This window comes from Leptodactylus fuscus, chromosome 5 (assembly GCF_031893055.1).
Source record: "Leptodactylus fuscus isolate aLepFus1 chromosome 5, aLepFus1.hap2, whole genome shotgun sequence".
Taxonomy (NCBI): domain Eukaryota; kingdom Metazoa; phylum Chordata; class Amphibia; order Anura; family Leptodactylidae; genus Leptodactylus; species Leptodactylus fuscus.
The window spans coordinates 165,465,777-165,493,659 of NC_134269.1; the positions used below are offsets into that span (position 1 = coordinate 165,465,777).

At 42.4% G+C, this 27,883-nt stretch overlaps 2 protein-coding genes across 5 annotated transcripts in view; both read left to right on the forward strand.

Annotated features, from left to right (window-relative positions):
* Positions 1–27,883, forward strand: part of PDE6A (phosphodiesterase 6A) — a 478,514-nt gene that overhangs the window by 354,293 nt on the left and 96,338 nt on the right. The window lies entirely within an intron of this gene.
* On the forward strand, positions 235–27,876 carry CSNK1A1 (casein kinase 1 alpha 1). 4 transcript variants are annotated; one of them, XM_075274691.1, is made up of 11 exons: positions 235–726; positions 4,553–4,659; positions 6,501–6,627; positions 8,562–8,660; positions 12,317–12,400; positions 18,684–18,823; positions 20,598–20,676; positions 20,857–20,931; positions 21,237–21,343; positions 21,883–22,031; positions 26,793–27,876. In XM_075274691.1, exons 1-11 carry the CDS (start codon positions 604–606, stop codon positions 26,798–26,800), a joined length of 1,098 nt encoding a protein of 365 aa, XP_075130792.1. In that variant the 5' UTR covers positions 235–603; the 3' UTR covers positions 26,801–27,876. The 4 variants fall into 4 exon arrangements, with proteins under 4 accessions (XP_075130792.1, XP_075130794.1, XP_075130793.1 ...); XM_075274693.1 differs by having other exon boundaries at positions 21,883–21,995; XM_075274692.1 differs by lacking the exon at positions 26,793–27,876 and having other exon boundaries at positions 21,883–22,036.

A 27,883-nucleotide genomic window follows, 5' to 3' on the forward strand; every position in this document is an offset into this window, starting at 1 on the left:
TGACACTAAGTGCAGCTCCGTTGTATAACCTAGCCTATACACACAGGTTGGCAGAAGGGTGCGCTCATAACTTATTTTCGGCTCACACAGCCCAGAAGAGACATGGCGGATCGGTTCTCTGGGTGTGTCGTGACGTCACGCCTGCTGTCAGGTAGAGGCGGGGCAATGTCAGGCAGGCTATGAGGAGGCTGCGAGCGATAACAACTGTCGCTCCGCCCCTTTACCCAGCGTGCACTGCGGCGCGGAGGAGGGCATTTTGTGGTGAGGGAGAGAAAGCTGGGGGAGCAGGAAGAAGAGAACACAAGATGGCGGCCTAAGGAGAGAGCGGAGGGCTGCGGCTGTAACGGAAGGGAGACCACTGAAACCCGGCGCGTAAGGGTCCGGGAGGCTCGGTAGGAGCCATATACAGCTCGGGAAAAGGGGCAGCGAGAGCCAGGGGAGCGGGAATACACGGCTGCCCCGTCATCATATAACAAAGGAAGAAGGGAAGACCCGAGCACTCCGGGACCCTGAGGTATCACCTCTCTGCCCCGGAGACCTACGTAATCGCTACAGACTGGTGCGCTTTATCTGTGGAGTTCTTGTCACCTTCCTCGGCGGACCATGGCGAGCAGCAGCGGCTCTAAAGCGGAGTTTATAGTCGGAGGGAAATACAAGCTGGTGCGGAAAATCGGCTCCGGCTCCTTTGGGGACATCTACCTGGCGATCAACATCACGAATGGCGAGGTAACGAGGCCCTATGGGGAGGCCTGCAGCTCCTATAGCGCCCTCTAGCGGCCGCTCTGCCTGCTGTCTGGGGCCCTATCCCCTCCAGTGTGATGTGGCCCTAGTCATCCATTAGTGTGTCAGGCGGGCACTACCATCTGCTGGCAGTTATTTCTGGCTCCCTGTGCCCTTCCTGTCTCCTGACCTGATTTGTGGTCACATCCCCCCTGGCTTAGTGCGGTGTCTGTATATTGTGTGTGTTGTATGCTTTGCCTTGTCCCTGTATGTCACGTCCAGTTCTGTAGGACAGTGCTCAGTATCCTGTGTATTTTATTATAATGATCTCTGGATACTTCATGGTTAAACACTGTAGTTTTCTGTATCAGCAGTGCTTACATGGAAACATGGCTGCTATCTCCTATAAACAGCACTGCTTGTGCCTATAGGACGAGTCTGCAATGACATAAATAGGACTGAGCTGTGCTGCTGTTTTTGGAAGAAGATAGTCTTGACACCCCTTTATCCTGACAACCTTCAGGTAGCCCATCAATAGATGTGATGAGCCATGTCCACTTGTCTCTGATGATGACAGGTGCCAGTCACTTTGTTTGCCCTCATTTGTATCACTTGGCAACTAAAACGGACTGTCATGTTGAGTGTTGTGACCAGCTGTGGCCTTATAGACCCGGTCACTATTCCTTCCTAATGTATCATCGGCGTAGGAGATGGAGGATTAGCGGACGCCCGGTTTCTTACCATCTCATTGTAGGAATGAGGGATGGGAGAAAATCTTTGTGTGTAAAAATAGAAAATAAACTTTGTCTGCCGGCACATGAAAACCAAAAAATGGCTTGTTCTAGATGTTCTAGGACTTTGTTAGAAGTTTTCACCCATCTTCATGGTGGTTACTGCAGGTTGTACAAAGATATCATTTACATGGGTTTTTTTTTTGTTTTGTTTTTTAGTTTTTACTTGCTTGGGTGCAAAAACCGGCTGTGAGGTTCAAGGAATTGCCAAGGCTAACAAAACTGTGACCAATACTACTGAGCAGTCTGGATGAAAGTGAGAAGGCCTACCCATAGACTCTGCCATCCTGCCCGCTGCTCTGCTGGGGTATTATACGTCCTGGTGGCTGACCGGGCATTTCATGTGTTGGGCGACCAGGAAGTAAATGCCAGTGGAGCAGCGGGCAGTGTCACCATTGGGGAGTCAATATAGCCTGCCGGGCACTTCTAGTAATGATCCCTTTAACATGTCTCTGCTAGCCTAGGGATTGAGTTGGCCATGTTATACGTTGTCTTTTCTTTGTGTCTCTGCCGTGGGTGTCTATTTAGGATCCGGTTACAAAATGTCTGACTTGTGAATCATAAATCTAGGACTGGCCAGCGCTGCTCATATGAGTCTGGTTATATATTGGTGATCTTGGAAGCAAGGGGCTGATCATGGCGCCTTCGTATATGGTTATTGTAGAACAGATACAGAAAGGACAGAGAACCACTGGCTGTAATGGCTGACTGGTAAAAGTATAAACCTCAACCTCTTTCTGTCACCGGCCGTCCTCTACACTTCTCATTATTGGTGATCTTGGAAGCAAGGGGCTGATCATGGCGCATCTGTATATGGTTATTGTAGAACAGATACAGAAAGGACAGAGAACCACTGGCTGTAATGGCTGACTGGTAAAAGTATAAACCTCAACCTCTTTCTGTCACCGGCCGTCCTCTACACTTCTCATTATTGGTGATCTTGGAAGCAAGGGGCTGATCATGGCGCATCTGTATATGGTTATTGTAGAACAGATACAGAGAACCACTGGCTGTAATGGCTGACTGGTAAAAGTATAACCCACAAGCACTTTCTGTCACCGGCCATCCTCTACACTTCCTGATCTGTCTCGGTAACTTGTCACACCAGAATGTGGTCAGCGGGGTGACCTATTTCTCACTATGGATTGTCATTCTTATATTCACAGCCACAATGAGGATTCCGTATTCATATGGCCGCTTGCCTAGCTGCAAGTTCCTTGGCGTTCCCACTGTGGTTTTGATGATTTTTAGCTAAAAAAAAAAAAAAAAAAGTCCATTGTAGATTCCCAAATTGCTCCTGTATGTTCCCTTTTTTGGGGTAGTGTTTGTAAAAGGCTGTGCGAGTGACAAAAGTAGTAGCAGTAAAATAGTGAATTGGTGTGGGGTAGCCAACCTGTCTCAGAATATTAGATATCAAGTCATAGTCATCTTGCTCCTTGAGGTTCAGTCAGACAATGCTCTGACCCCCACCTTGTTACTGATGCATTGATGGGGTAGCGGGACTAGTGACCCCTGCGGTCACTCATGGTCACATATCCCTTTGTCTGGCGGAATACTGACTACGTGGGAATGGCTTCATGGTCAGTGACCATATTCTGAGCCAGCATAACCATTTCCCTTGGCTGGACAACACCTGTAACATTGGGTTGCGTCTTCCTAGCCAGGTCTCGGAGTCATTTCCTTCTCTGCTCTTGTCTTAAGCTTATTAGATAACTTGTGCTCATATTAGTTGGTCATCTCACATCATAGTCATCCGAGTTATGGACGTTATTTTATTGCACCTGCCTTTCATCTTCTGTGAGAAGTATGTCCTGGTAACGTGGGTCAGCCAGAGTATGGGGCCTGCCTCGTCGGAGTAGTGTGGGGAGGTGCTGTATACATTAGGGGCTCGGCTCTCCCACGTAATCTGGTGGTCTCCACCAATAGAAACCTAATGTGTCTGAGAAATGTCTGATGAGACAAGACCTGGAAACATAACTTCAGGCTTCTGGCCCTAGTGCAAAATCTGTAATTGAGCTTATTAAAATGCTAGAAGTCACTCAGAATAGTGGTATAATTTCTGTTGTAGTTGAGCTTTGGGGGACCGGGTCTTGTTAGCGACACCCCTGGTGAGACCTCTCCTCTTCTAGTAGGATAGAGAATGGTGCAGATAGTGTTTTCAAGGTTTCTGTGGTGTTACCGGCCCAGTCCCTCCTTATATCCTGGTAAATACAGTATATGGTATACCGGGATGCACCAAACCTATCCATAGGGCTGGATTCACCCAACAGGAACACGTGCTGTTTTGGGGATGACTTTATTTTGTATTAGTCCAATCTATACCATAATAAAAAAAAAACAACTCTTGATGTGATCAGGGCCTACAGTAGAAGACTATTGAGCACAGGGTTCAGTAAGTAGCGGTGCTCCTCTGTGACTATGGAAACCCAGGTGACATCATCTCCAAGCTTTCCATAGAGCATAGGCAGACACGGGGCCCTCCGGAGACCCTGACTACAGAACAGATAAGGCTGCTAACACAAGATCTCTGGTTATCCCATCTGTATGTCATTCCTGAGGAGTTGTGTGTAATTCCTGCAGCCATCATAGTTATTGGTAACCGGACATCTCGTACATTGAGTCCCATTTACCGATGTATCTGCACACGTTACTCCAGAGCAATGTTTTGTCATTGTGGTTAACCATTTGCGCCATGCCCTTTAGTTTGTAAAAGTGCAGTGACCTGCGGGTGTGGTTGGCTTGATGTAGACTCGTTTCATGAATTGATTTTTTTTTTTTTTTTTTTTTTCTTTTCCTATCTTAGAATTTCTATGTAATCTCATTTGTCACAAATGATATGTGATAAAACAAAAATTCAAACAAATGTGGTGGGATCTGCAGACAATATCTTTAGGGGAGGGGGCATCACCTGTTTTTTGTAGTTATTGTGTGTATTGGCATTTGGCTGACATGTGCGAGTCAGATATGTGGATCTCCATATATAAGGATATGTGTAGACTCCCTTGTGCCACATGGAGTTGACCTCTATTTTTATCTTCCAGGAGGTTGCTGTAAAGTTGGAGTCACAGAAAGCTCGCCATCCTCAGCTGTTGTACGAGAGCAAATTATATAAGATTTTGCAAGGTGGCGTTGGGATACCGCACATCAGGTAAGCCTTTCCACTTCACTCCTGCAGCTGTTAGTGGGTGGTATATGGCATCTTGTGTTCTCCATGTTATGGTATATAATTTTCTTTGCTTCTCTTGTAATCTGGAGGTTCAACCAAGGCAGGCAGTATAGTTTAAAGATCAGGTTACTAAAATATAGGGGACAGAAACTTTGGCGTAGGAACCATCCATTAAGCTCATAGAGGTTTCTCTCTATTTTGCAAATGGTTGACTATAGTTTCAGTATGTAGGAGGACTGAGCAGGGGTTGAGCCCTACCTTATGAAAGATGTGGAGGAGGATCAAAGTGGCCGTATAATAATCCATACGAGCTTCACAAACAGCATTTTGCTGGCACGTACTTTGAAGATAATGGCCAGGCTGAAGGTCCATTAATATTCATTGGTTCACAAGATTTATTTATTTTTTCCTGTTGAATTTGCACACAAAACCGGATTATAATATTGGGAAATTAACAGAACAGTAAATGGTTGTATACTTAGAACTTTACTATAATATCTTAATGTTTTTTGACAGGAGTAGTGTATAATACTGAGTTGTCTCATATAGAGTGATATACTGTAGATGTACTCAGGAGATGTTCTGTCTTATGGTGTGCCGCAGTTTGTGTAACCTATATAAGAGTCCATGAGGATGTGTCCTATATTTGTCGGAGGGGCTTTAGTTGGTGCTGAAGCATGAAGTGCCAAGATGGCTGTGACGAAGTCTCATGACTGAATAGTAACTTGATTGCTGGGATATTTGACCTTTAATATCTCTGGGTAGGAGGGAAAAAAAATCCAATTGGGTGGAAATTTGCTACTGTGCATGTGTCCTAATGCCGGCTGAGCTGGCACTGAGGCTTTCATGCGGAAATAAAAGTTCTCTAGGAAGGAAGCAAAGTGGTCAGCTGGTCTAAGCCTACTGTTATAGGTTTGTTCCATGTAACATGAGTAACACAAATAATGCTATTTGTGTGTATATATAATTTGGTGCCTCTTCTCCTTGTAGCTTCAGTGTCTTGCTTCCATAACCTTCCCAAGACTTAAAGCAGTTTTCTGATAGAAACTTTTATTAGGTCACATATGATACCACAAAAAAAAAAATCTTAACTTTGACAGCCTGACAACCCTATGGCGTAGAAGAATCTTTCTGTAGGATAGGGAATGCGTCCTTTATTGTAATGTGAGCCAGTCAAACATCTCTTGGGGATCACTTTCCAATGTGGTTAAAATTCTCCATCATATCTTGGCTCGTCCTTTTTGTCACACATTAGGATCCTGTTCTAGAAATTATCCAGTGGACATTAGAATATGTCAATATAATGAAGTGTATTGCCTGTGAGACAATTGTGCATGTTGAAACCCAAGGGAAGAGTCTAGACTCCCCTCTTCAATATGGTCAACTGGTTGTTAGATTGACATAGTTTTCTATGGCTCCCAGTGGGTGTCTCCTACTGCACCAGAGTGCACCATGAGAATGCTGGGCCGCCTCTATTCAGATGGATAGGTAATCAGTATCGGATATGAAGACATGTCATCTATTCTAGGTGGCCTCCAAGACGTCTTAGTTCATTCTATAGTATTGGTGCCAGAGTACTACAGTGCCTATTCATTTGATACTTTTCCTTCCAGTACTAGTAACAGAGGCCGCCCGGAAAAGCTGATCTGATATTGATAATCTATCCAGGAGATGGTTTCCAAACTCCTCTCCCCCCCCCCCCCCCCCAGACCTAGAAAACCCCCTTTAAGTGTTAAAGCACATTATTATTTTTATTAGAATTTACAACATGTTCTATCACAAAGACAATGGAATTATTTTATTTTTTTTTTAATTTCTTCTAGGTGGTATGGACAAGAAAAAGACTACAATGTTCTAGTCATGGATTTGCTGGGGCCAAGTCTAGAGGATCTCTTCAATTTTTGTTCACGCAGGTTCACTATGAAAACTGTGCTTATGTTAGCAGACCAGGTAACAACTTTTTCTAGGTTTTGGTGGGTTTTTCGATTGATGGTAAATGTAGCTTAAAGGAACCTCTCGCATGAGAAATGCAGTTCCACAGTGAGCATGCTATAGAGCAGATTGTGTTAATAGATTCTGTATAAGCTATCATTTATCCATAGTAATCTGTGCTTTTTCTGTGTTGAGAAGTCAGAAAGGTATATTGCAGAATGTCAGTCTCCCCTCCATGACATTGTATCCAGATAGCTGTCAGCCGCTGATAGGACCGCCTCTTTGACTTCTGAACTTAGAGCATATATGTCTATATATAAGGTAGGTTATACAGAATCTTTCCTTGCAAGTATATGTAATCTATCTGGTCAGCTCCTTCTGCTACATATTATATTTGACAGGAACCAGGCACATGGAGGATGGTGCTCAATCTACAGGCAGTCTTATCCAAAATCATACTTGACTACTTCCTGTAGTACTGTGATCATTGTGCTTGCTGTGGGGTTGGCATTTTGGCATTATGACTACTTCTTGTCATGTATTTATGAATGGCATAACATGACGGGCTTGTTTTCACAGTGGAATCTGCTGTTGATGTTTGAGGCGGGTTTCCCCTCTGAATCAGCAGCAGATTATACTTGCCATTGTATTCAATAGGAGGCAGATACTGCAACAGGACATGGATTGCCATGGATTCTGTAGGTCATTCAGCTGCAGTGTCTGCAACTCAAGACATATCGCGGAGTAGGCTCATTCATCTGGATATAATAGTGGAGAAATAGACGCTCTACTTTGGCATTCTGCCGCCAGGGGGCAGAAAATGAAGAGGAGGTGGATGTCTCCCCTCATACTCTTCTTTTTGTGCAGTATGGAGGAGCACTACAGATGTGTGATAGTACTGCTGCTTGGTGTACATTACAGGGTGCCATTATTAACTCTGTTTTGAATTGTGTGTGTTTTTTGTTTGGTTAGATTAATACAAGAAACATTGTAGTATATTTATGTAATATGTGCTCCTACCTCCTGTTACATGATAATCTCCTGCCTGTTAAAGTGCTCCATTCACTAAGACATCTGTCTTTGCTGACGTCAGGCTGCAGTTCATAGAAATCTGTGGGGTGGGGAGTGAGTGTGAAGCAGGGAGAAACAGGCACCCTGAAGAGCAAATTAAAGTAAGATGGCGCTTACCTGAGCTTTATTCACTAATACTGCTCAGTCCTGCTAACGCCTGGTCAAATCGGGTATAAAAAAAACAAGTGCCATGAAAGAAAGTGTCTGAGTCTCACTCACTGGACTCCTCCTCCCCATAGACCTTTATGTAATCTGATCTGGGTCTGAGACCTACCAGTCTTCATGCTCACTGCAGATAACCAGGGCTATTATTGGTAACAAGCACTGATAACGATTTGTTGCTAGTAGTAGACCTTTCTAATATTGTTGCCCATCAATGGACCAGCAAGCACCGTCACCGGTCTCTAAATATAATCTTATATTCACCTGAATTATTCTTTTATGAAAGTTACTGTTTAAAGCCTAGCATTGACATTAATAAATGAATAGGAGGTGCAGTAACCTGCTTTAGCCCAGCACATAGAAAACAAAGTTGTCTGCTTCATTCTCTAGTATCTGATCAATATGGACCCTGGGTGCTGATCCCCACTGATCAGATGAGCCATCCTAAGATTAAATCATCCATAATTTTAGCCCAGAAAATATCTCTGAGCCAAATGAAGTGTTTATTCAATACATTGATATATCTAGTTAAGGGCCAGTGTCTGTCACACAATCCCAAGACTTGCCTTTTTTATGCTAGAAAACTGGAGTAATATGATGTGCTTGAATATATTGTGACTGCTACGTTTCTCAGCTTTCAACATGTATGCACTTGTGTTCTGCTCTTTGTACATGCTGTAAAATATAGATCACAAACGGTTTTCATTTTCTGTACGTAGATGATCAGTAGAATTGAATATGTCCACACAAAGAATTTTATACACAGAGACATCAAGCCAGACAACTTCCTAATGGGCATCGGACGTCATTGTAATAAGGTTAGTATCGTGTGCCACGTTCCTCTCTGCTATAACAGCTTTCAGTTGCTTTGTCTTGTCGTCTTTTCATCAGATCTGCTTTGTATATAATCCTACATCATATTCACATCCTGTCTAATCTGAATTTAAGCAAATTGGTTTTCACCGTAATCCTTATTCATGTTTGTCTGGTAGATTTCTACTAAACAGTGTATCGGTGGAGTTGTGATTAAAAGGAGTTATGCATACATACGGAAACACGTGACAAGGGTTGTCCACCTAAAAGGCATACAACTTAAGGCCCCTTCCATGACACTGGCAGACAAGTTTTGTTTAGTTGGCGTTTAGGGCTCAGCACACACATTCTGTTCTCTTGAACTGGCGTTGTAATGACTTTTTTTTGCCGGTTTTTGCACACTGGTTTATATACATACACACTGCATACCTCATTTTAATTGCAGCTCTCCCATTGATTGCTGCTATAGATCATGAATATCTTTTATCTTTTTTTTTTTTTCTCGTTTTTTTTTTCTATTTTATTTTTTGCATGTGTGGATTTTTTTTTTTTTTTTTTTTTTTTATATATATATATATATACTTCATCTCTACTACTTTCCTGAGCTAACATAACATGCTTCATTGAAGGTACCAATATGTTTAAGAGCGGGCAGACAGGCAGCAATTGGCAAATCAATAAGCATGCTGTGCATAACCTTCAACTGGGGACAGTTTGATACTATGTGAACACCAAATTTTAAGAAGCGAGATTGCCAATTGTTCTATCTGTTATCTGGTTGTGGATAATGTTTACCTTTGTTTGCCTGTATGAATGCCAACTCGAGTCCAGAACATGCAAAAGTGGACTGGGTTCCAACAGAGGTGCTGTAGCCTCCCTAAACACGCCATGGCTTATTTTTATTTTAATTTATCTTTTTTTATTTTATTTTTTTATGCTAGCGAGAACATGGCTAAAATCTTGGCAACTGTCTTGAGGAAAATAAACCTAATTTTGGGAGGTGTTTTTTCAGCGTCCAGCATCACACCAACTTGAATCAAACTCTGTTCTATGTAAAAATTGCAATGGCGCTTTATATTTGTGATGCTTATATTCGCCATGCTGCAAATCACAACTTTTAAAAGGCTCTCCCAAAAATTGTGATGTTTTAGCATGGTCGTGGCAGAAAATAAAATGCATGCACCAAAATACTGGGTGACATTGTCTGTAGATTGTGCTCTGGATTCTTCTTCCATCCCTGTATCCTTGGCATTTGTACTCCTCCAGACATTGAATAAATGCCATGAGACTACAATATGGATGAGTAAAGCAAAAAGGAATTGCTTTAGATCTGGCAATGTTCTGTGACTTCATATACATCAAATAATAATGTACTGTGGTCCCACAACATAGCTGTACAATCTACAGATAGCTGGTACGCCACTGGTGTCACATGACGAGGTTTATTTTTCATGATGGTTGCCATTCACTTTTGGGCTAACAGGTGTGATCTAATCTTCCACTTCCGGTCACTACTTCCTTTTTGACTGGGTGGGGCAGATAGTATACCTAAATATACTTGTCCCATTCTTGACTCCTGTTTACACACTTCTGATTTTCTAATCCATTCAGCGGAAGGAATAATCTTATGGGAATATAGCCCAACTAAGGCTGGTCTTACATGGCCGTAATGTAAGTCCGCAATTGGGTTTTCAATTGCGGACCATTTGCTGACACATTATATTCAATGTGGCCTCTTAAACCACCGGATACTTTATCCGTGGTGTGGCCGGGCCGCAACCGTGGTCCACAATTTATAGGACATGTCCGTAATGGCCGTGAATTGCGGCACTGCACGGACTCGCCCATAGAACTCTATGGGCGAGTGCGGCAGAACACGGACATCTGCGGAGCCTATGATCAGCAACTTGCGGGACCGTTCATTCAATACGGTCGTGTAAGACCAGCCTAACTGTTTGTGGCTGAGTACCACTTAATAACGTTCACTTTTCACCCCAAGACAACACCGATGTGTTTATGCTAGACCCTGAAGGTCTTTGTCGACTGAAAACTCAAAGCAGCAGGCCTAAGATGAAATGGATTTTGTCTGGGATTATAAATATGTGCATGCAGTAGAGAGGGCTAGAAGCTAAAAATGTCCCTGAACGTTGTCTGCATCCTCTCCTCCCTTTCTACGGTTGCTACTCTGTATACTGAGCCGCCATTGTGGTTGGGTTGATATGGCAGCTGGCCCAGTGGAGGATAGACTGCAGCTTAGTATCATAGTATCGGTGCTTCTTTTTTTGTTTGTTTTTTAAGCCCTTCTCTACTCTATGTACATATTCACTTATGATCCCGGGCAACCCCCAGGCTCTATTCAGATCATGTTTTTTGCTAATCTGTTTAACTGATGCAAATAACAGATACGCATTCATTTACATAGACAGGAAAAAAAATGTTAAAAATATGATCTGAGTGGAGCCTTTTCCCCTTTTTAAAAAGCAGTGCTTACCTAACCAATCCCCTGCGGCTTCCCTTCTGCCACTGACTGGGTGCCTGCTGCTCTTTGCTTCCTGCTCCTGTCCTGACACAACCATCCCCCGCCCTTTTCCCACCTTGCTTTATGAGCCAGAGTGATCTCTGCTCTCCCTACCATCTAAACCAGACTTTTGTAGCTTTGTTTCACTTTGGTTAATGGAGTGGGGTCTCTGCCTGTAGTTGTCTAGAATAAGCCGGTCACTTAGTGACATTTTACATATACAACAGAGGAAGCTTATTAAGTGTTTAGAGACGGCTTAGAGGATCAGAAGTGTGTGCTATACAGTCACATTGGAGCATCGCCTCTTGCCCATAAAGAAGTAAACATCTCCACTGGTTGTCTTAAGAACCCATAATGGGATTTGATTTTGGGGCAGGAGAGAGGTTTTCCTCTCACCCAAGAATGCCTATGTTCCGGTTTTATTTTTAACCCCTTCCTACCCTTTTTCTGGCATTTCCTACTCTTTCCTGCAGATATCATGTAGACTCCAAGCATGCAGCTTGTTTACAGATATTTCTAAGATCCATAGTCCAGATTGCAGAAATCCAAAATGATGCCAGACGTGCAATGGTTTATTACGGACAGGAGTGTCTTGTTTTATGCGATAGCGGCCAGACATCCTGGTAATCTTGTGCCCGAATCGCCATACCATACAGGAAGGTTTTGTTAAATGCCAGACGTTCTGCTCCTGTAGTAACAAGGCCTGCATGCTTATCTCTATAATCCAGGTGACAAAATGCCTTACACCTCTTCCTTACTGAAGATTACCATTATGTGAATGGGTGTTTGAGGAAGGGCATTTTGGGAAATTAAGAAGTTGCTTTGTGGCCTCCTTCCTTAACAGAAGAGCTCTTTGCTCCTGTGCTAGGGGAGGAATCCACAAATTTTGATAGAAAAATTGGCGGTTGCCAAGAGGACAGTGTCATAACCTTAAATGGCCTTTTCTGAAATGCGGGGGTAATTGGTAGACTATAAATTTGGAAGGGGGGGCGGAAAAAATTAAGAATATCCTTAGCTACTTGGTGGAAGGAGGATGGCATTTGACTCCCCTGTTACCGCCTCGGTGTTGCCTGTCTGCGCCGGCCATTGTTGCAATGTTAGCGATACTGTTTGATGCACTGCCACCCTCTATTGTCTGTTCAGTGTTTCGAATCTCCAGTGGGGAAGAGGAAAAGAAGCATGACTGTTAGTACTTCTCAGGACCCATCTTTCTCAGGATTAAACCAGGTCTGAAAACTGTCTCCTTTTCCACCTTCCACCCCAAATTCATGTGCTTTTTTTTTTTTTTTTTTTTTTATCCTTGGTTTTTCCCTTCTACTTCTTTTAACCAAACGATCCAGGCCTTGCACAAGCACCTCTTATGTTGGCATTATTCAGACATACTTGGCAAACATGCAACATTACTAAGAATGTGTACGCTTTGTTTATTGCTGAATGTTTTTTTTATAGATTTTTTTTTTTCCAACTTTTTTTATTTTTTGCGCAACCTGCATAAGAGCATGCTTCAGAGAAGACGCGTGTAAACCAATTGACATCCCTTTTAGGCGCTGAACCACTGCATGCCTTGGACTTGTATGCCAGAATGATCCGATAGCAAAGTTGCACGTTATAATCTTTAATATAATGAAGTATTGAGCAGGTTTAGTTCATGGTGAAGTGTGGTTTTGGATTATTAGCTGTTTTCTGCACTGTTCAATGTGACTACTTTCTTTTCTTTTTTTTTTTCTTTTTGCATTATTTCTTAGTTGTATCTTGTATTTGTTCCCATTTGGGATGGTGCAAGCTTATCTATTACTTAGACTGGGCTTGAGTCTACTGACTATGTATGTATACATGGTATTTCTCTTGGAGTGTAACAATAAAAAAAAAAAAAAACATTCTGACTCAAAATAGGGCAGTTAATGGGTTAAAAGGTTCTAAAACATCCCTAAACTTTCAAGCAACCTTTGACTTTCTGGCAGCATTTATGCTACTAAAAATACTATACTTTATTAATGATTTTTTTTTTTTTTTACCCACTTCGGTGAACCCCACTTTCTGGCCCATCTTTCCGCTCTACGGTTTCTGGTTTTCCTCTGTCTGCTGATGTCTGTGTGTTTATGGGTCGGCAGCTCCTGTATAGTAGAAGTTAAGGCTGGAGGGTCACTGTACAAAGCTGTATCTCCGGCTTGTAACACCTACAGTAACTGTTCTTGTGTCATATGAAAGTGGAACTTCTATGCTACTAGGATTGCTGTTGTAGATGCAACAGTGCTAGTTATTACCAGTTAGGAATAGGTGCTGTGTACTCAGCATTATGTGTGTAATATATGTATGTATACACACACACACCCATCCGCAGCAGGTTATGTCATGACTTATTTTTTTATTCCCTCGCACAGCTTTCATATAACATCTTGCACACCTAGAAGAATGGTTCTGGTAAGGCGACTTGGAGAGACCCAGCTCCCTTACCTTCTATACAGGAGCCGTACACCATGTACTGCTGACAAAACATGGAGACAGGAGCATTGTGTTAATAAAGTATATTAAGAAATGCTGCCAGAAAATAGTTGTCGAGATATCCAGATTATGGCATCTAAGCTTGGGACATCTGTACAAGGCTCCTGCCTGTAGGATAGTCCTGTAGATGGACACTGTGGGGCTTAAGGAGTCCTATAGATGTAGTTTTACTTGAATTTCCAAGCCTATAGAATAACATCAGGATGCTACTTTGGAATAAACGAAACAAGCCTACCGGTATGGGGGAGCCAGGCATGACATAACATATTATAGTAGACCCTGCTATGGTGTATCCAGAAGCCCTACATGTGTTAGGAAACCTAAGGGGGACCAACACCCAGTCTATCTGTTGTTAGCACCCTAGGATTTGGTGGTTGCTTTTCTTGTACGGTTTGTCATGTCATGTCTAGTTTGTTGGAGACGTCTGTGGTTAGAGTTTGTTGTCGTGGGTTAGAGCTACGCCAGTACTGCTTGGCGTCCTGCATGCTAGTGCATGTCCTCTGTGTGATGTTGGCAGACACCTGTAGGCCAAATATTCATGGCATGGAACATTGTGTAAGAAATAAACCGTCGTGTCATTGAGAATGCTAAAATCCAAATCCTATTTACCAGTTTTGGCCCACTGTATGTGGTGTTCTACACTTGCCAGATTTTCTATGGACACATAATCTGCACAGATTAACTCCATTGCTGTTGTGGATTTTCATCCTTTTCCACATAGAGGAATAATTTGCTTTGGGGGTGGAATATATGAAATAAAATATAAATATATATATATATATATATATATATATATACATACACACTCACCGGCCACTTTATTAGGTACACCATGCTAGTAACGGGTTGGACCCCCTTTTGCCTTCAGAACTGCCTCAATTCTTCGTGGCATAGATTCAACAAGGTGCTGGAAGCATTCCTCAGAGATTTTGGTCCATATTGACATGATGTCATCACACAGTTGCCGCAGATTTGTCGGCTGCACATCCATGATGCGAATCTCCCGTTCCACCACATCCCAAAGATGCTCTATTGGATTGAGATCTGGTGACGGTGGAGGCCATTGGAGTACAGTGAACTCATTGTCATGTTCAAGAAACCAGTCTGAGATGATTCCAGCTTTATGACATGGCGCATTATCCTGCTGAAAGTAGCCATCAGATGTTGGGTACATTGTGGTCATAAAGGGATGGACATGGTCAGCAACAATACTCAGGTAGGCTTTGGCGTTGCAACGATGCTCAATTGGTACCAAGGGGCCCAAAGAGTGCCAAGAAAATATTCCCCACACCATGACACCACCACCACCAGCCTGAACCGTTGATACAAGGCAGGATGGATCCATGCTTTCATGTTGTTGACGCCAAATTCTGACCCTACCATCCGAATGTCGCAGCAGAAACCGAGACTCATCAGACCAGGCAACGTTTTTCCAATCTTCAATTGTCCAATTTCGATGAGCTTGTGCAAATTGTAGCCTCAGTTTCCTGTTCTTAGCTGAAAGGAGTGGCACCCGGTGTGGTCTTCTGCTGCTGTAGCCCATCTGCCTCAAAGTTCGACATACTGCGCGTTCCGAGATGCTCTTCTGGCTACCTTGGTTGTAACAGGTGGCTATTTGAGTCACTGTTGCCTTTCTATCAGCTCGAACCAGTCTGGCCATTCTCCTCTGACCTCTGGCATCAACAACGCATTTCCGCCCACAGAACTTCCGCTCACTGGATGTTTTTTCTTTTTCGGACCATTCTCTGTAAACCCTAGAGATGGTTGTGCGTGAAAATCCCAGTAGATCAGCAGTTTCTGAAATACTCAGACCAGCCCTTCTGGCACCAACAACCATGCCACGTTCAAAGGCACTCAAATCACCTTTCTTCCCCATACTGATGCTCGGTTTGAACTGCAGGAGATTGTCTTGACCATGTCTACATGCCTAAATGCACGGAGTTGCCGCCATGTGATTGGCTGATTAGCAATTAAGTGTTAACGAGCAGTTGGACAGGTGTACCTAATAAAGTGGCCGGTGAGTGTATATCTCCCCACACCACACACACACCCCATGCTAAACAATTGAGACGTATAGTTATATTTAGTTTGTGCATATACAGTCCTATGAAAAAGTTTGGGCACCCCTATTAATCTTAATCATTTTTAGTTCTAAATATTTTGGTGTTTGCAACAGCCATTTCAGTTTGATATATCTAACTGATGGACACAGTAATATTTCAGGATTGAAATGAGGTTTATTGTACTAACAGAAAATGTGCAATATGCATTAAACCAAAATTTGACCGGTGCAAAAGTATGGGCACCTCAACAGAAAAGTGACTAATATTTAGTAGATCCTCCTTTTGCAAAGATAACAGCCTCTAGTCGCTTCCTGTAGCTTTTAATCAGTTCCTGGATCCTGGATAAAGGTATTTTGGACAAACAATTCAAGTTCAGTTAAGTTAGATGGTCGCCGAGCATGGACAGCCCGCTTCAAATCATCCCACAGATGTTCAATGATATTCAGGTCTGGGGACTGGGATGGCCATTCCAGAACATTGTAATTGTTCCTCTGCATGAATGCCTGAGGATTTGGAGCGGTGTTTTGGATCATTGTCTTGCTGAAATATCCATCCCCGGCGTAACTTCAACTTCGTCACTGATTCTTGAACATTATTCTCAAGAATCTGCTGATACTGAGTGGAATCCATGCGACCCTCAACTTTAACAAGATTCCCGATGCCGGCATTGGCCACACAGCCCCAAAGCATGATGGAACCTCCACCAAATTTTACAGTGGGTAGCATGTGTTTTTCTTGGAATGCTGTTTCTTTTTGGACGCCATGCATAACGCCTTTTTTTATAACCAAACAACTCAATTTTTGTTTCCAAAATGAAGCTGCCTTGTCCAAATGTGCTTTTTCATACCTCAGGCAACTCTATTTGTGGCGTACGTGCAGAAACGGCTTCTTTCTCATCACTCTCCCATACAGCTTCTATTTGTGCAAAGTGCGCTGTATAGTTGACCGATGCACAGTGACACCATCTGCAGCAAGATGATGCTGCAGCTCTTTGGAGGTGGTCTGTGGATTGTCCTTGACTGTTCTCACCATTCTTCTTCTCTCCCTTTCTGATATTTTTCTTGGCCTGCCACTTCTGGGCTTAACAAGAACTGTCCCTGTGGTCTTCCATTTCCTTACTATGTTCCTCACAGTGGAAACTGACAGGTTAAATCTCTGAGACAACGTTTTGTATCCTTCCCCTGAACAACTATGTTGAACAATCTTTGTTTTCAGATCATTTGAGAGCGGGCTGTCCATGTTCGGCGACCTTCAAACTTAACTGAACTTGAATTGTTTTGTAGAAAGAAATGGTCCAAAATACCTTCATCCAGGATCCAGGAACTGATTAAAAGCTACAGGAAGCGACTAGAGGCTGTTATCTTTGCAAAAGGAGGATGTACTAAATATTAATGTCACTTTTCTGTTGAGGTGCCCATATTTTTGCACCGGTCAAATTTTGGTTTAATGCATATTGCACATTTTCTGTTAGTACAATAAACCTCATTTCAATCCTGAAATATTACTGTGTCCATCAGTTATTAGATATATCAAACTGAAATGGCTGTTGCAAACACCAAAATATTTAGAACTAAAAATGATTAAGATTAATAGGGGTGCCCAAACTTTTTCATAGGACTGTATAATGTAGAAGTTCTGTGCCACTGGAAGGGTGAAGCTATTAGAATTTAGAGGACTTGACTGAAGTTAACACAATGATAAGATAGGAATTAAGGGTTAATTTACTGTTGGTTTGGCTGACAGGACATTGTCGGCAGTTTGGGATTAGTCTGTGATAGAACGGGTTCTGGATATTCCTTGTAGCCATTTACATTACACTCTCAAAGCTGTTAAAGGGGTTGTCCCGTTCCATTGAAGCAGCCTTTATCAAAGAGATGTATGCTTTTCCTTCATCAAGTTATACCCTTCAGTTATATACAACTTTTCATAAATGAATAATGCATGGTAATAAAGGAATCTTTGTAATATCTTATTAAGGAGATCTGTTAACTTTTCTACTTAGAATATCAGCACAGGAGAACAGCTATCAGACTTCTTACATACAGATCCTCTTAGATCAGCCTCTCACACAGAACTGGAGGGAGGGGAGGAGGCTGCTGCCTGCTGGTTTCTTGATTTATTGCCTTTTTGTGCATTGGTAGCCTCTTACAAGCCTAGCAGTGCTAAGAGCAGCCTGACTCAGTGTAGCAGAGTTTAGCAACAGCAATTGAGATTTTCCTAGCAGCCTCTTAAGACTAACACGTAGAAAGTCCTTAGATAGTAACTCAACCTTAATATTTAGGACTAGGCGATTAATTGAAAAAAGTCCAAAACCAGCAGTCAGTCGAGAGAAGCAATGTGATTGTGTTGGTTAGTTTCAGTTATTACAGTCATTAATAATAATAAAAAAAAAATTATTTATATAGCGCCAACATATTCCCCAGCGCTGTACAATTTGTAGGGTTCAAATACAGATAGATATATAACAAAGAATGTCATTTCACACAATGGGACTGGGGCCCTGCTCGCAAGAAAGATTTTACTTTCAGGTTTATTCCAAACTATAATAATTGTATGATCAGAAGCCCGTGGGAGGTGAGCAAACATAACCAACCATAACATTTATCAACCTGGGCTCTGCCGCTGATCTTCACCCTTTTTCCTTCTTTCTATATGATATCTGGGACTAATGAGGCCTGCGCTTAGACCTCAGTGGCCATGTGGCATTGTGACAGAAAGATGTGACTATGCAGAAGCCCAGTCATAGGCCCCGGAGGTCCCTAAGAGGCCTTAATAATATTACATTAGAGATTATCTTCACCTGACTATTCATTTATGTAATGTTCTATACAACTGAAGGTACGCTTTATCTACATCTACAGATAATGCAAGAATATTTTATCACATTTACCCTTGTGCTTGTCAATGCTCTTTATATTAATATTTTATCTTTTTCCCCCCACAAGTTATTCCTTATAGACTTTGGTCTGGCCAAAAAATACAGAGACAACAGAACAAGGCAGCACATACCTTACAGAGAAGACAAAAACCTGACTGGCACAGCTCGCTACGCCAGTATCAATGCCCACTTAGGAATCGAGCAGAGGTAATAATTCTTCAGGAAGCTGAAAAAGATTGTTTGATGCCTTGCTTATAGTTTGCCTATGTCTTAAAGCTAACAGTAAATGTATAAAATGCAAAACCACATACCATGTGGCAAGCTACACTGCAGAAGGATTTTTTAATCTGTATTTGGTCATAAAAGAAAACTATGACCCACATCAGCATTTACTCCAAATATGCATGAAAAAGGTTAATGTCTGACAAACGCTGTGTAAAGCTAAGGGCTAGTTCACATGCGGTATATTGGGCCGGGTTTTGATGCAGAATCCGTGTCAGAATCTGGCTCAAAAAACCACCTCCCATTGAAGTCAGTGGGAGTCGGTCATTTCCTTTTTCCGTGTGCGGTTTGTTCCAGCTCGTGGAAAAAAGAAGCGTCATGCCCTGATTCAGCTGCGGACATCCGCCTTCCTCCCGACTAGGCTGAATCCAGAGCGGAATGCCGTGACTGGATGCCAATGCACTGCACCGGCATCCAATTGCAGCTAGCCGTTTTTTGGAGTGGAATCTGAGGCGGCCTCCGCGTCAAATTCCAGTCCAAAAAAAACCACTCATACGTGAACTAACCCTTAAACTGTTGTCATTTGCTCTACTCTGAACGCTATGAATACATTTTTACCAGCAGTTGCATTGAAGTCTCTGCTGCAGTTTTCTCTTATTACAAGACCGTTTTGTGAGGGCGAGCCGGCGATACTTTTACCATCTGTCATTCTTTTAGTTCTTGGAGATGACTAATGTGGTGTCTATTTCTGCCTTGATGTCAAACCTTAGACCATCACTGGTTTCCAGGAAAATCAAAAGCTTCTGTAGTGTTCTCACACCGAACTTACAAAGTAACTGAAGGTTGTAAATGAAGTCTGAGCATTCAATGGCCTATACTGTGGTGGTCAGAGATCAGTAGCATGTTTCAGATAAAAAGATCTTTGATTTTTTTTTATTTTTTTTTTATTTTGATTTTTTTTATTTTACAGCAAAAACTCAACATTTGCTAGTTTTTTTTTTTTTTTTTTTTGTACTTGTTCATTGCAAATGGGTGGTGACGATAGGTTCATAATGACCATGTATCATGAGGAGGCGTCCATAGCACACACCATTTGCTAGCTTGATGTGTACTTCTAGCAGTGACTACACTGGAGACACCTTTTCCGGTATATGTACCGTGTGAGGTGGCATCAACAATGGTTTTTGTTTTTCGAGGTATAGCATTAAAACGAATCTCCACAGTTTTGACCCTGGGTAGGTACCACGGAGAACTGTTAAACATGTTGGTTGTTGGTGGGTTGTATCAGCAACCTTATTTTGAGACCGTAGTTTCACCATAGCTATGAGTGCTCTGAAGAGAGTCTCTCTTAGAAGGGAGTTGCTACACATCCCTTGTCTCTGTGTAGTGTGGCGCCTGTAGCAGTCTCCAGGTAGGACATTGCGTCCATCAGTTGAGAGCAGGTTGTGGAGCAGCTCACGGCAGAGAGTGATAGAAGCTGGAATAAAGGGTCGCTTTCAAAGTAAGCCAATCACCACTACTCGCTCATATATATGTGTACTTAGAGATATTCCAGTTAGAACGAGGTATCCTCTATCCATAGGATGGCAAATTACCTCCTATCCTATTCCTATCTAACTACAATATGCCTTTATCAGCTGTCCAGGATATCTACTTAGCAACCATGCAAATCTGCTGAGAAACTCCCTTTAACAACGGTTTGTTTGGGTACTTTGGTTCTTGATCCACACGTTGACTTTTCATCTTTTCCTTTCCATAGTCGTCGGGATGACATGGAGTCTCTAGGATATGTGCTAATGTATTTCAACAGAACCAGCCTTCCTTGGCAGGGATTGAAGGTAGGCAATGTTTTGGACCTTTTCTTATGTAGCTTGTGTTGTGGGTTAAGCACCCTGTCCTCATCCTCCACCCTGTCCTCCTCCATCCTCCTTTGTCTCTTATGTCGAGTATACCTGTGTCCATCCTGTTTAATATTGTATTGCACAACGTTTTTATATTGTGAACCACATGTTCCACAGGCAGCAACCAAGAAACAAAAATACGAAAAGATCAGTGAAAAGAAGATGTCTACTCCTGTTGAGGTTTTGTGTAAGGTAAGCGCCATAACACGCTTGACTATGGTACATCGGAAAACACTTTTGCACTGTGGTACAAATACAACTGGTAACCTGACCTTTTTGGCACTATATAGTAAGACTACATAGGATTCTGACACCTTCTATTCAGAAGAACCAACTTCCCTTGTGCTGGTTTACAGTCTAATAAGTCTTGCACATTTCACGGGTTATGTATATAGGGCTTCTCTGTTTGCTGCCATACGCTCATGCATACAGTGGACCAGCCGCTGCCCCCCCTAGTGCCGATAAAACTACTAGTCGGGTATGTTTATTTTTAACAGGGATTTCCTGCAGAGTTTGCTATGTATCTCAATTACTGTCGTGGATTGCGTTTTGAGGAGGCACCAGACTACATGTATCTGAGGCAGCTCTTCCGAATTCTGTTCAGGTTTGTTCATAAAATTCTTTTTGTTTGAAGAATAATGTTCAGTGCAATATATATTTATTTCTAGCAGTTATAGTTTACGAAAGAAAAACCTCGACAGCCGCCTATTTTATGGTGGTGCACATTTTTAGGAAATGTAGATTTGTGAAAGCTTCACTACATATAGTATTTAATAAAGAGCTAGAAGTGCAGCCTATTCTTGTACTGTATCATGTATCTGTGGCATCTGTGTTAGGCATTTCTAGGCCAAGGCCCCACTTTGCGGTGGCGCAGCTTTTTTTTGTTGTTGTTGTTGCAGATTTTGCTGCTTTTTTTTTTTTTTTTTTTTTTGAGCCAGGAGTGGATTGAGCAGAAAGGAGAAGTATCAACGCCTCCTTTATATTTCCCATTCCTTTTGTAGCCGTTTTTGGCTTTGGCTCAAAATGCAACAAATTCTGCAACAACAACAAAAGCTGCGTTTCGACAACGTGGGGCCTCAGCCCTAATGTGATTGTATTTGTGCACTGTTTGTTTCTGATTTCATGTTCTATGTTCTTCTCCAGAACTTTGAATCACCAATATGACTACACATTTGACTGGACAATGTTGAAGCAGAAGGCAGCTCAGCAAGCGGCCTCCTCCAGTGGGCAGGGCCAGCAAGCCCAAACCCCCACAGGCAAGCAAACTGACAAATCCAAGAGTAACATGAAAGGTTAGTAGCCAAGAACCAAGAGACGTTTCAGGGAAATCAAATTATCATTAGGGGGAGAAAAAAAACACAATTTGGATTTTTACAATTCAGAGTGTTAGATCGAGGAGGTGGTCTAAAACCAATTCGGCCTGTAAAAGGAAAAAAAAAATCCAAAAAGACGTCCTTGGAAAATTTGACTACTAACTTTAAATTCAAATTTCCTTATTTGTGTATCAATATCTAGAAATCTCTCATCTTCTGGGATTTGGGGTCATCTTAACTGCATCTCTATCATGCATTAACTCCCTTCTCCAAATGTGGGGGCCAGTTCTTGGTGTTGTGAATGTGGGGCCTTCTCAGTTCACATTCCTGGACCTAACACTTTAAGGATTATTGGGAGCTCAGATTTCTGCCTCGTTCCTGTAAATCTGTGTTATTTCCTTTCCAGCCTTTCTGTTGCAAAGGGGACTTGGGGCTCGCTTCAGGTCCCTTTTGGTATCAGGCTTGTAAGATATGGTGGTGGACGCTATTCTTTAAAAACTGCTGGAAAATTGTGACTGTTTTAAAATGAACCGGTGAACCTTAAGGGAAGAAAAGACTGTCCAAGGAGTGTAGCAGCTCCCCTAAGCAACTAGTTAACTTTGAGAGACACCATGACGGATCATATTTGTGGCCCTTGTATCCATCACTGTATTGAGCCAGGTACAAATATGATACTACTGTTTTCTTTTTGTTCATCGTGCCGCCCTCTTTGGCATACAAACGGTCTGTCTTCATGAAACTACTCATTTAAGATCTATTGGTATCATATATTATAGCGGGAAACTAAAACAATAAAACTTCCTCTAAGTTAGGTGTTAAAAATTGGGCATTATAGTTTAAGTTCCTGGTTTGCTGCTTAGTTGACAGTCTTTGGGGTGGTGGTATTGCCTATCTAGGAGGTAGGTTATACAGTCACTAGTGACAGTGGGGGGATTCTCCTCGCTCCAGCACCTGGAATGTGACACTATGGTGTCTGTGTATTGGGATGCCGGACTGAGACTCGTGAAGCAGTTTGCATTGCAACGTTAATCCTAGTCAGGTCCTTTCTATTAACTGGTATTTTGCATTGGTGGTTGTAAGGTAAGACCAGGAATGGTTCTAGATGTCCAAATCTTTCCATAGTCCCCTCGTGTTGGGTCCACTCCTGGCTTTGGCTTGCAGACTACCCACTAAAATAGTCCTGGGAAAGAGCCCTTAGGTTTAGGCCACCGAGGACAGGTCCACTGTGGGATGTCTGCAGCGGACACACAAAACCTGGTCTGGCACCTCCCAGTTATCAGACCCCCGCAACCCATCCCCCCCCCCCGGTCCAGTATACCCCTATCCCTACCCGTCATTGTCACTAGCTCTTGCCTCAAAGTCTACTTAAGGTTACAGCCTCACATTGTGGAAACAGTGTCAGCTGGGATCATGGGTAATGTTTTTATGGTAGAAATATATTGACTGACTGAAAACCTGGAAGATATTTTCCACGTGTTCCCCACTTTGCCTGATGACTTATTCTATGTTGTAGATTATAAACGCTCACAATTTTCCACGCAAACCATTCAGCTCTTGTCTGTCCACTATTGACTTAATTGTATTGTTTAACAAAATGTCAACTTTCAAGTTGTTTTGTTTTTTTGATTCCGTATTTCCTGAGCAAGACCAGTACATTTTAATTTATTATTATTTATAATACACCTTAAGCATTGGAGGCCAGCTTTCCTTGTGCCTATAGCACGTATTAAACATGTTGCTGTCCACAGGTCTTCTGCCCCGCCGGTGAACTTCAGTGAAGCTTTCAGCGAAAAGGGAGGATGTGGAAATCTGACCAGGGCTGGGGATAAGGCAAAATAAGTGTTCAGAAGGAGACTCGCAATTCAGCCCGGGATCATTTCAGTGACTGTGACCTGGAAGCAAATAATATGCCAAATCCTAAAGGCTTGTTTGGGTAGTTCTGTGAGAATTGGGCAAGGGGTTAATAGATCGTGTGCCTTTCTCTTTAGCACTATGCCTGCTGGTACATTACAGGATTAGTTTTGTGTTCAGAAATAAAGCTGGACAGTTTTGCTTTCCTCACTTGTTCATGGGGCCTGGAGTACCAGGTTTGTGGAATTGGTCAGGGCCAGTTTTGGGTGAAATGGGAGACAGGAAAAGGATTATCTGCAGTAACTCCGGCTTCATAATAAAATCACTCTATCAATAATCCTATGATATAAGCTTATTGTATAATTCATTTACTGTTTCTGTCACACCTTTATTGAGGTGTTAGAACTGGTGGTTTGGCCTACTGAATCCACAGGCCTGCTAATAACCAGCTTTGACTTTATTACTCGGGTCTACACTTATTTTTATACTAGATGTATAGTATTACTTAGAACGCCCTTCCTTAGTGCTTATCTTGTTTTATAACATTCACAATCTCTGTTGCCTGTAATTTTCAGGATATACATTATCATTAAAGTTCTTTCCCATGTGGCCAAGCTATGGCTTGTGATGGAATAACATGCACTTGTTCTGCCAGTTTTCAGTGAGGCGGATGAGCTATACTAAAATGATGGGGTAGTTGGTATTGTTCTTGAGCTTGTTTTGTGTTGGTTGGTAATGTTCCTAAGGAGCGGAGATGTAATGTCTAGTTGTAAGAAAAAAGCGCTCCTTAAACCTTCCTGGATGTATTTACTTCTACTCTGCTTTTGTTTCTCCATATGGATTTTGTCTCCCATTACTGCTCAGGGTTTCCTAGCTACAGTGTTTTGTTGGTCCTTGTGTCCATGGGTGCAGACAATGCCTGCCTTGTATTATTGATGCCTAGATAATGATGGATCTTCCAGCGCTGTGGGACAATTGCCTACAAACAGGCCCTTATCCTCCTATGAGATATAGCAGGACTTGGAGCTGTGCACTTCTGACTAGACTGATGGAACCTATGTCAACCACTATATTTTGTGCAGTGCTACAATAATAAACCTGTGATGGTCACATGGTGGAGCTGAAGATGCAAACCTTAGAGGTTTTATCCCAGTTTTTTTTTTTTTTTTTAATAAACTGATAGATCCTTTCCTTGTCTTTCCCCAAATCATTCACCCCAGTGTGAGACTCCTCGACTTCATCAGCTGTTTACTGTGTTTCTGAGCTCGGTGTTGCCAAGCCTTATCCTATAGGATAGCATAAATAATCTTGCAGAAAATTCCTGCCTCCAGAGCTTCCCTCTCTACGTAGATTTTGATAGTGGAAGTACAGTTTTCTATTACTTGATATATTATTTTTTCCGTGGAAACGTGGTCCTGACAACTCCTCCCGCTAACTGCAGAAGATATGTAGCACGGTTTATGGTTGGCCGTCCTAATGCTGCTACAGGAACACATTTATATAACAGTGAAAGTGGTTTTAGGTCATGTCTGAACTGCGTCAGTGTTACCCAGTGATCCTTCTAAATGTGTATTGCTGCCCTTGGGAGTTAAACTTTTTCACCGTGTGGTGCTTTCACTTAAAGGAGATGTTCACCATTGGGTATACACCATTCCATTTAATCTGGAGTTTTTGGGCTCGTTCACACACTGCAAGAGGGGGCGGATTTTGATGCGGAATCTGCCCCTCACAATAGAGGTCTATGTAGACCACTAGTGTTCTTTTTTTCCACTAGCGGATTGTTCCTGCTCACGGAAAAAAGAAGCAGGCTGCCCTTTGTCGGAAGGCTGCGTTGGCTTTGCAACCTCACCCTCCGGACTAAGCCCATTCATTTGGGCCTAATCGGGAGCGGAAAGCCACGACGGAATGTGTTCACGCGGAAGCCCTTCAAGTTGTGCTGCATTGCTGTTCATAAGCCTTCTGGCTAACATGGCCGACCTGTTATGGAAATGAAACCTGAACTGCAAATACGGTTGTGTGCACGAGGCCTTTTATATATGAAGCTTTCAGTTTTGTGGATGAGGAAGGCGGACTCAAGCCACTTGTACATGAAAATACTGAATCAGGTCATAGAAAACCGTAAATCTCCCATGCTCAGAATCTGCCCCTTGACGTAACCTTTGAAGAAAATGGCTGAAAGCCACATTAGGCAGTTTTCCTCAGAATGTCTATTTACATTAAGAAGCTGCAAATGGTATTTTCTGGGGACAACAGTTGGAAGGGCCAGGACTCTTGTCGTAGGTTAAAAAAAGAGAAAAAAATCACATGACTGCAAATAAGATTGTAACAGCAACAGCTGCTCTTGACGGAAATGTAAGCAGGCATTTGGATGAAAACGCCATCTTGCTTCTGTGATATGACATTGCATCATCACTTTATGCCAAATATCAAATGCATTTTCCAAGTGGTTGGGAGAGGTGAGTGTCTGACTCCTGGCAGCCCTTCTGATCGACCTATTGAATGGGGCCACTGCTTGGAGCCAAGAGCTGCACTCCTTATTACCAGGCCCATTGCTGTGCACTGTATAGTGTTTCTACCTGGTGCTAATCCAACAGATCCACTACAAAATAGCCAGTTCTGTTTGGTAACCAGGAGGTGACCTTGCTCTCCTGAGCATCCCATCCTCTTCACTCAACTGGCGGGAGTGCTGGAAGTCAGACCTATCTCTTATTAGATGGCTGATCCTGAGTATTGGGAGGGGTGAGAGAACCTCTTTAGTCCTTAGATTAGTGTACCTCTCCAGTCTTCATTCTAATGGCTTCTGGTCTTGCTTGTGGTCTTCAACTGTGAAACTTTGCACCTCATTCGATAAGAGTTGGTAAATCTTTTCTCTTTCCCTCTCTCCAACAGGATTTTGAATACGCAAGGAGCAGACATTGCAGTTCCTGGCTCGAGCTGGACCCGTCACTCCCTTAAAGCCTAGAGATTTTTAGTTCATATGTACACTTGCCAGTTGTTGTGGGAGACCATTTACTTGGTGTAAAAGGAACTTAATTTCAGTCTAAACTGGCTACCTGCGGCGTCGACGTGCCGACTCGTAGCTGCTGTTAATAATTGTGAATATCACTAAGATTAGTGAAACATGGTGTCCAGTTTTTTGATTGCAATTTTTCCCCCCCCTGAGAGCGTGGGACGGGTGGTTCAGTTATCTGGCGTTTAACAGAATGGTGGAAGAAATTGTGCATATGCCAATTTATTTTTGTTCCTATGGTTAACCTCTCGAACCTTACACTGCTTACGACTTCAGAAGAGCAACATGAAGTGGTTTCCTAGAGACAGTTGTGACAAACCAAGTCTAAAGAGAAAACGCCGCTGTTCCTTCCTATATATATTTTTTTTCTTCACTTCTGTGGTTTTTTTTAAGTTGTACACTTAAAACATTCTTAGCTGTCGCATTGTGAGGGGCACTTACTGTACAAGTAGGTGACCCTTCAGTGAATGAGCAACTAGAACTTTCTTTTTGATCTCGTCTGTCACCTTGTATGGTTATTACGGTGGCCACATGGCTCCAGGTTATTAGGATCTACTGGCATAGCGGCTTCTCTTCCTCGATGTACATCCACAGCAGTCAGCCATTTCTTGATAATCTGAAACCAATAAATGTCCCTGATGTAACCAAAGATTACAATTTTAAGCAGATAATCTAACCGAGCTTTTCTGTGTTTTTAAAACGAAACAAAAAAAATAAGACGTCTTCTACAGTGCAGAGCTAAAAACATGACCAGGCAGTTCTAGTCTTTAGCAAATGGGAAATATCTTGTACAAAGCAAACTGCAGCCTTCTGTCACAACCTAGTTACCATCCTCCAACTAAAAGCTTGTTAAGTGGCTTAGGAAATGTAATCACTGTAAACATGATCTGGGATATCTTTGTTTTTATTTTCAACATTTTTGTTTGTTTACAAGTTCATTAAAAACTTAAAAATTGATCCGTTTCTGTAT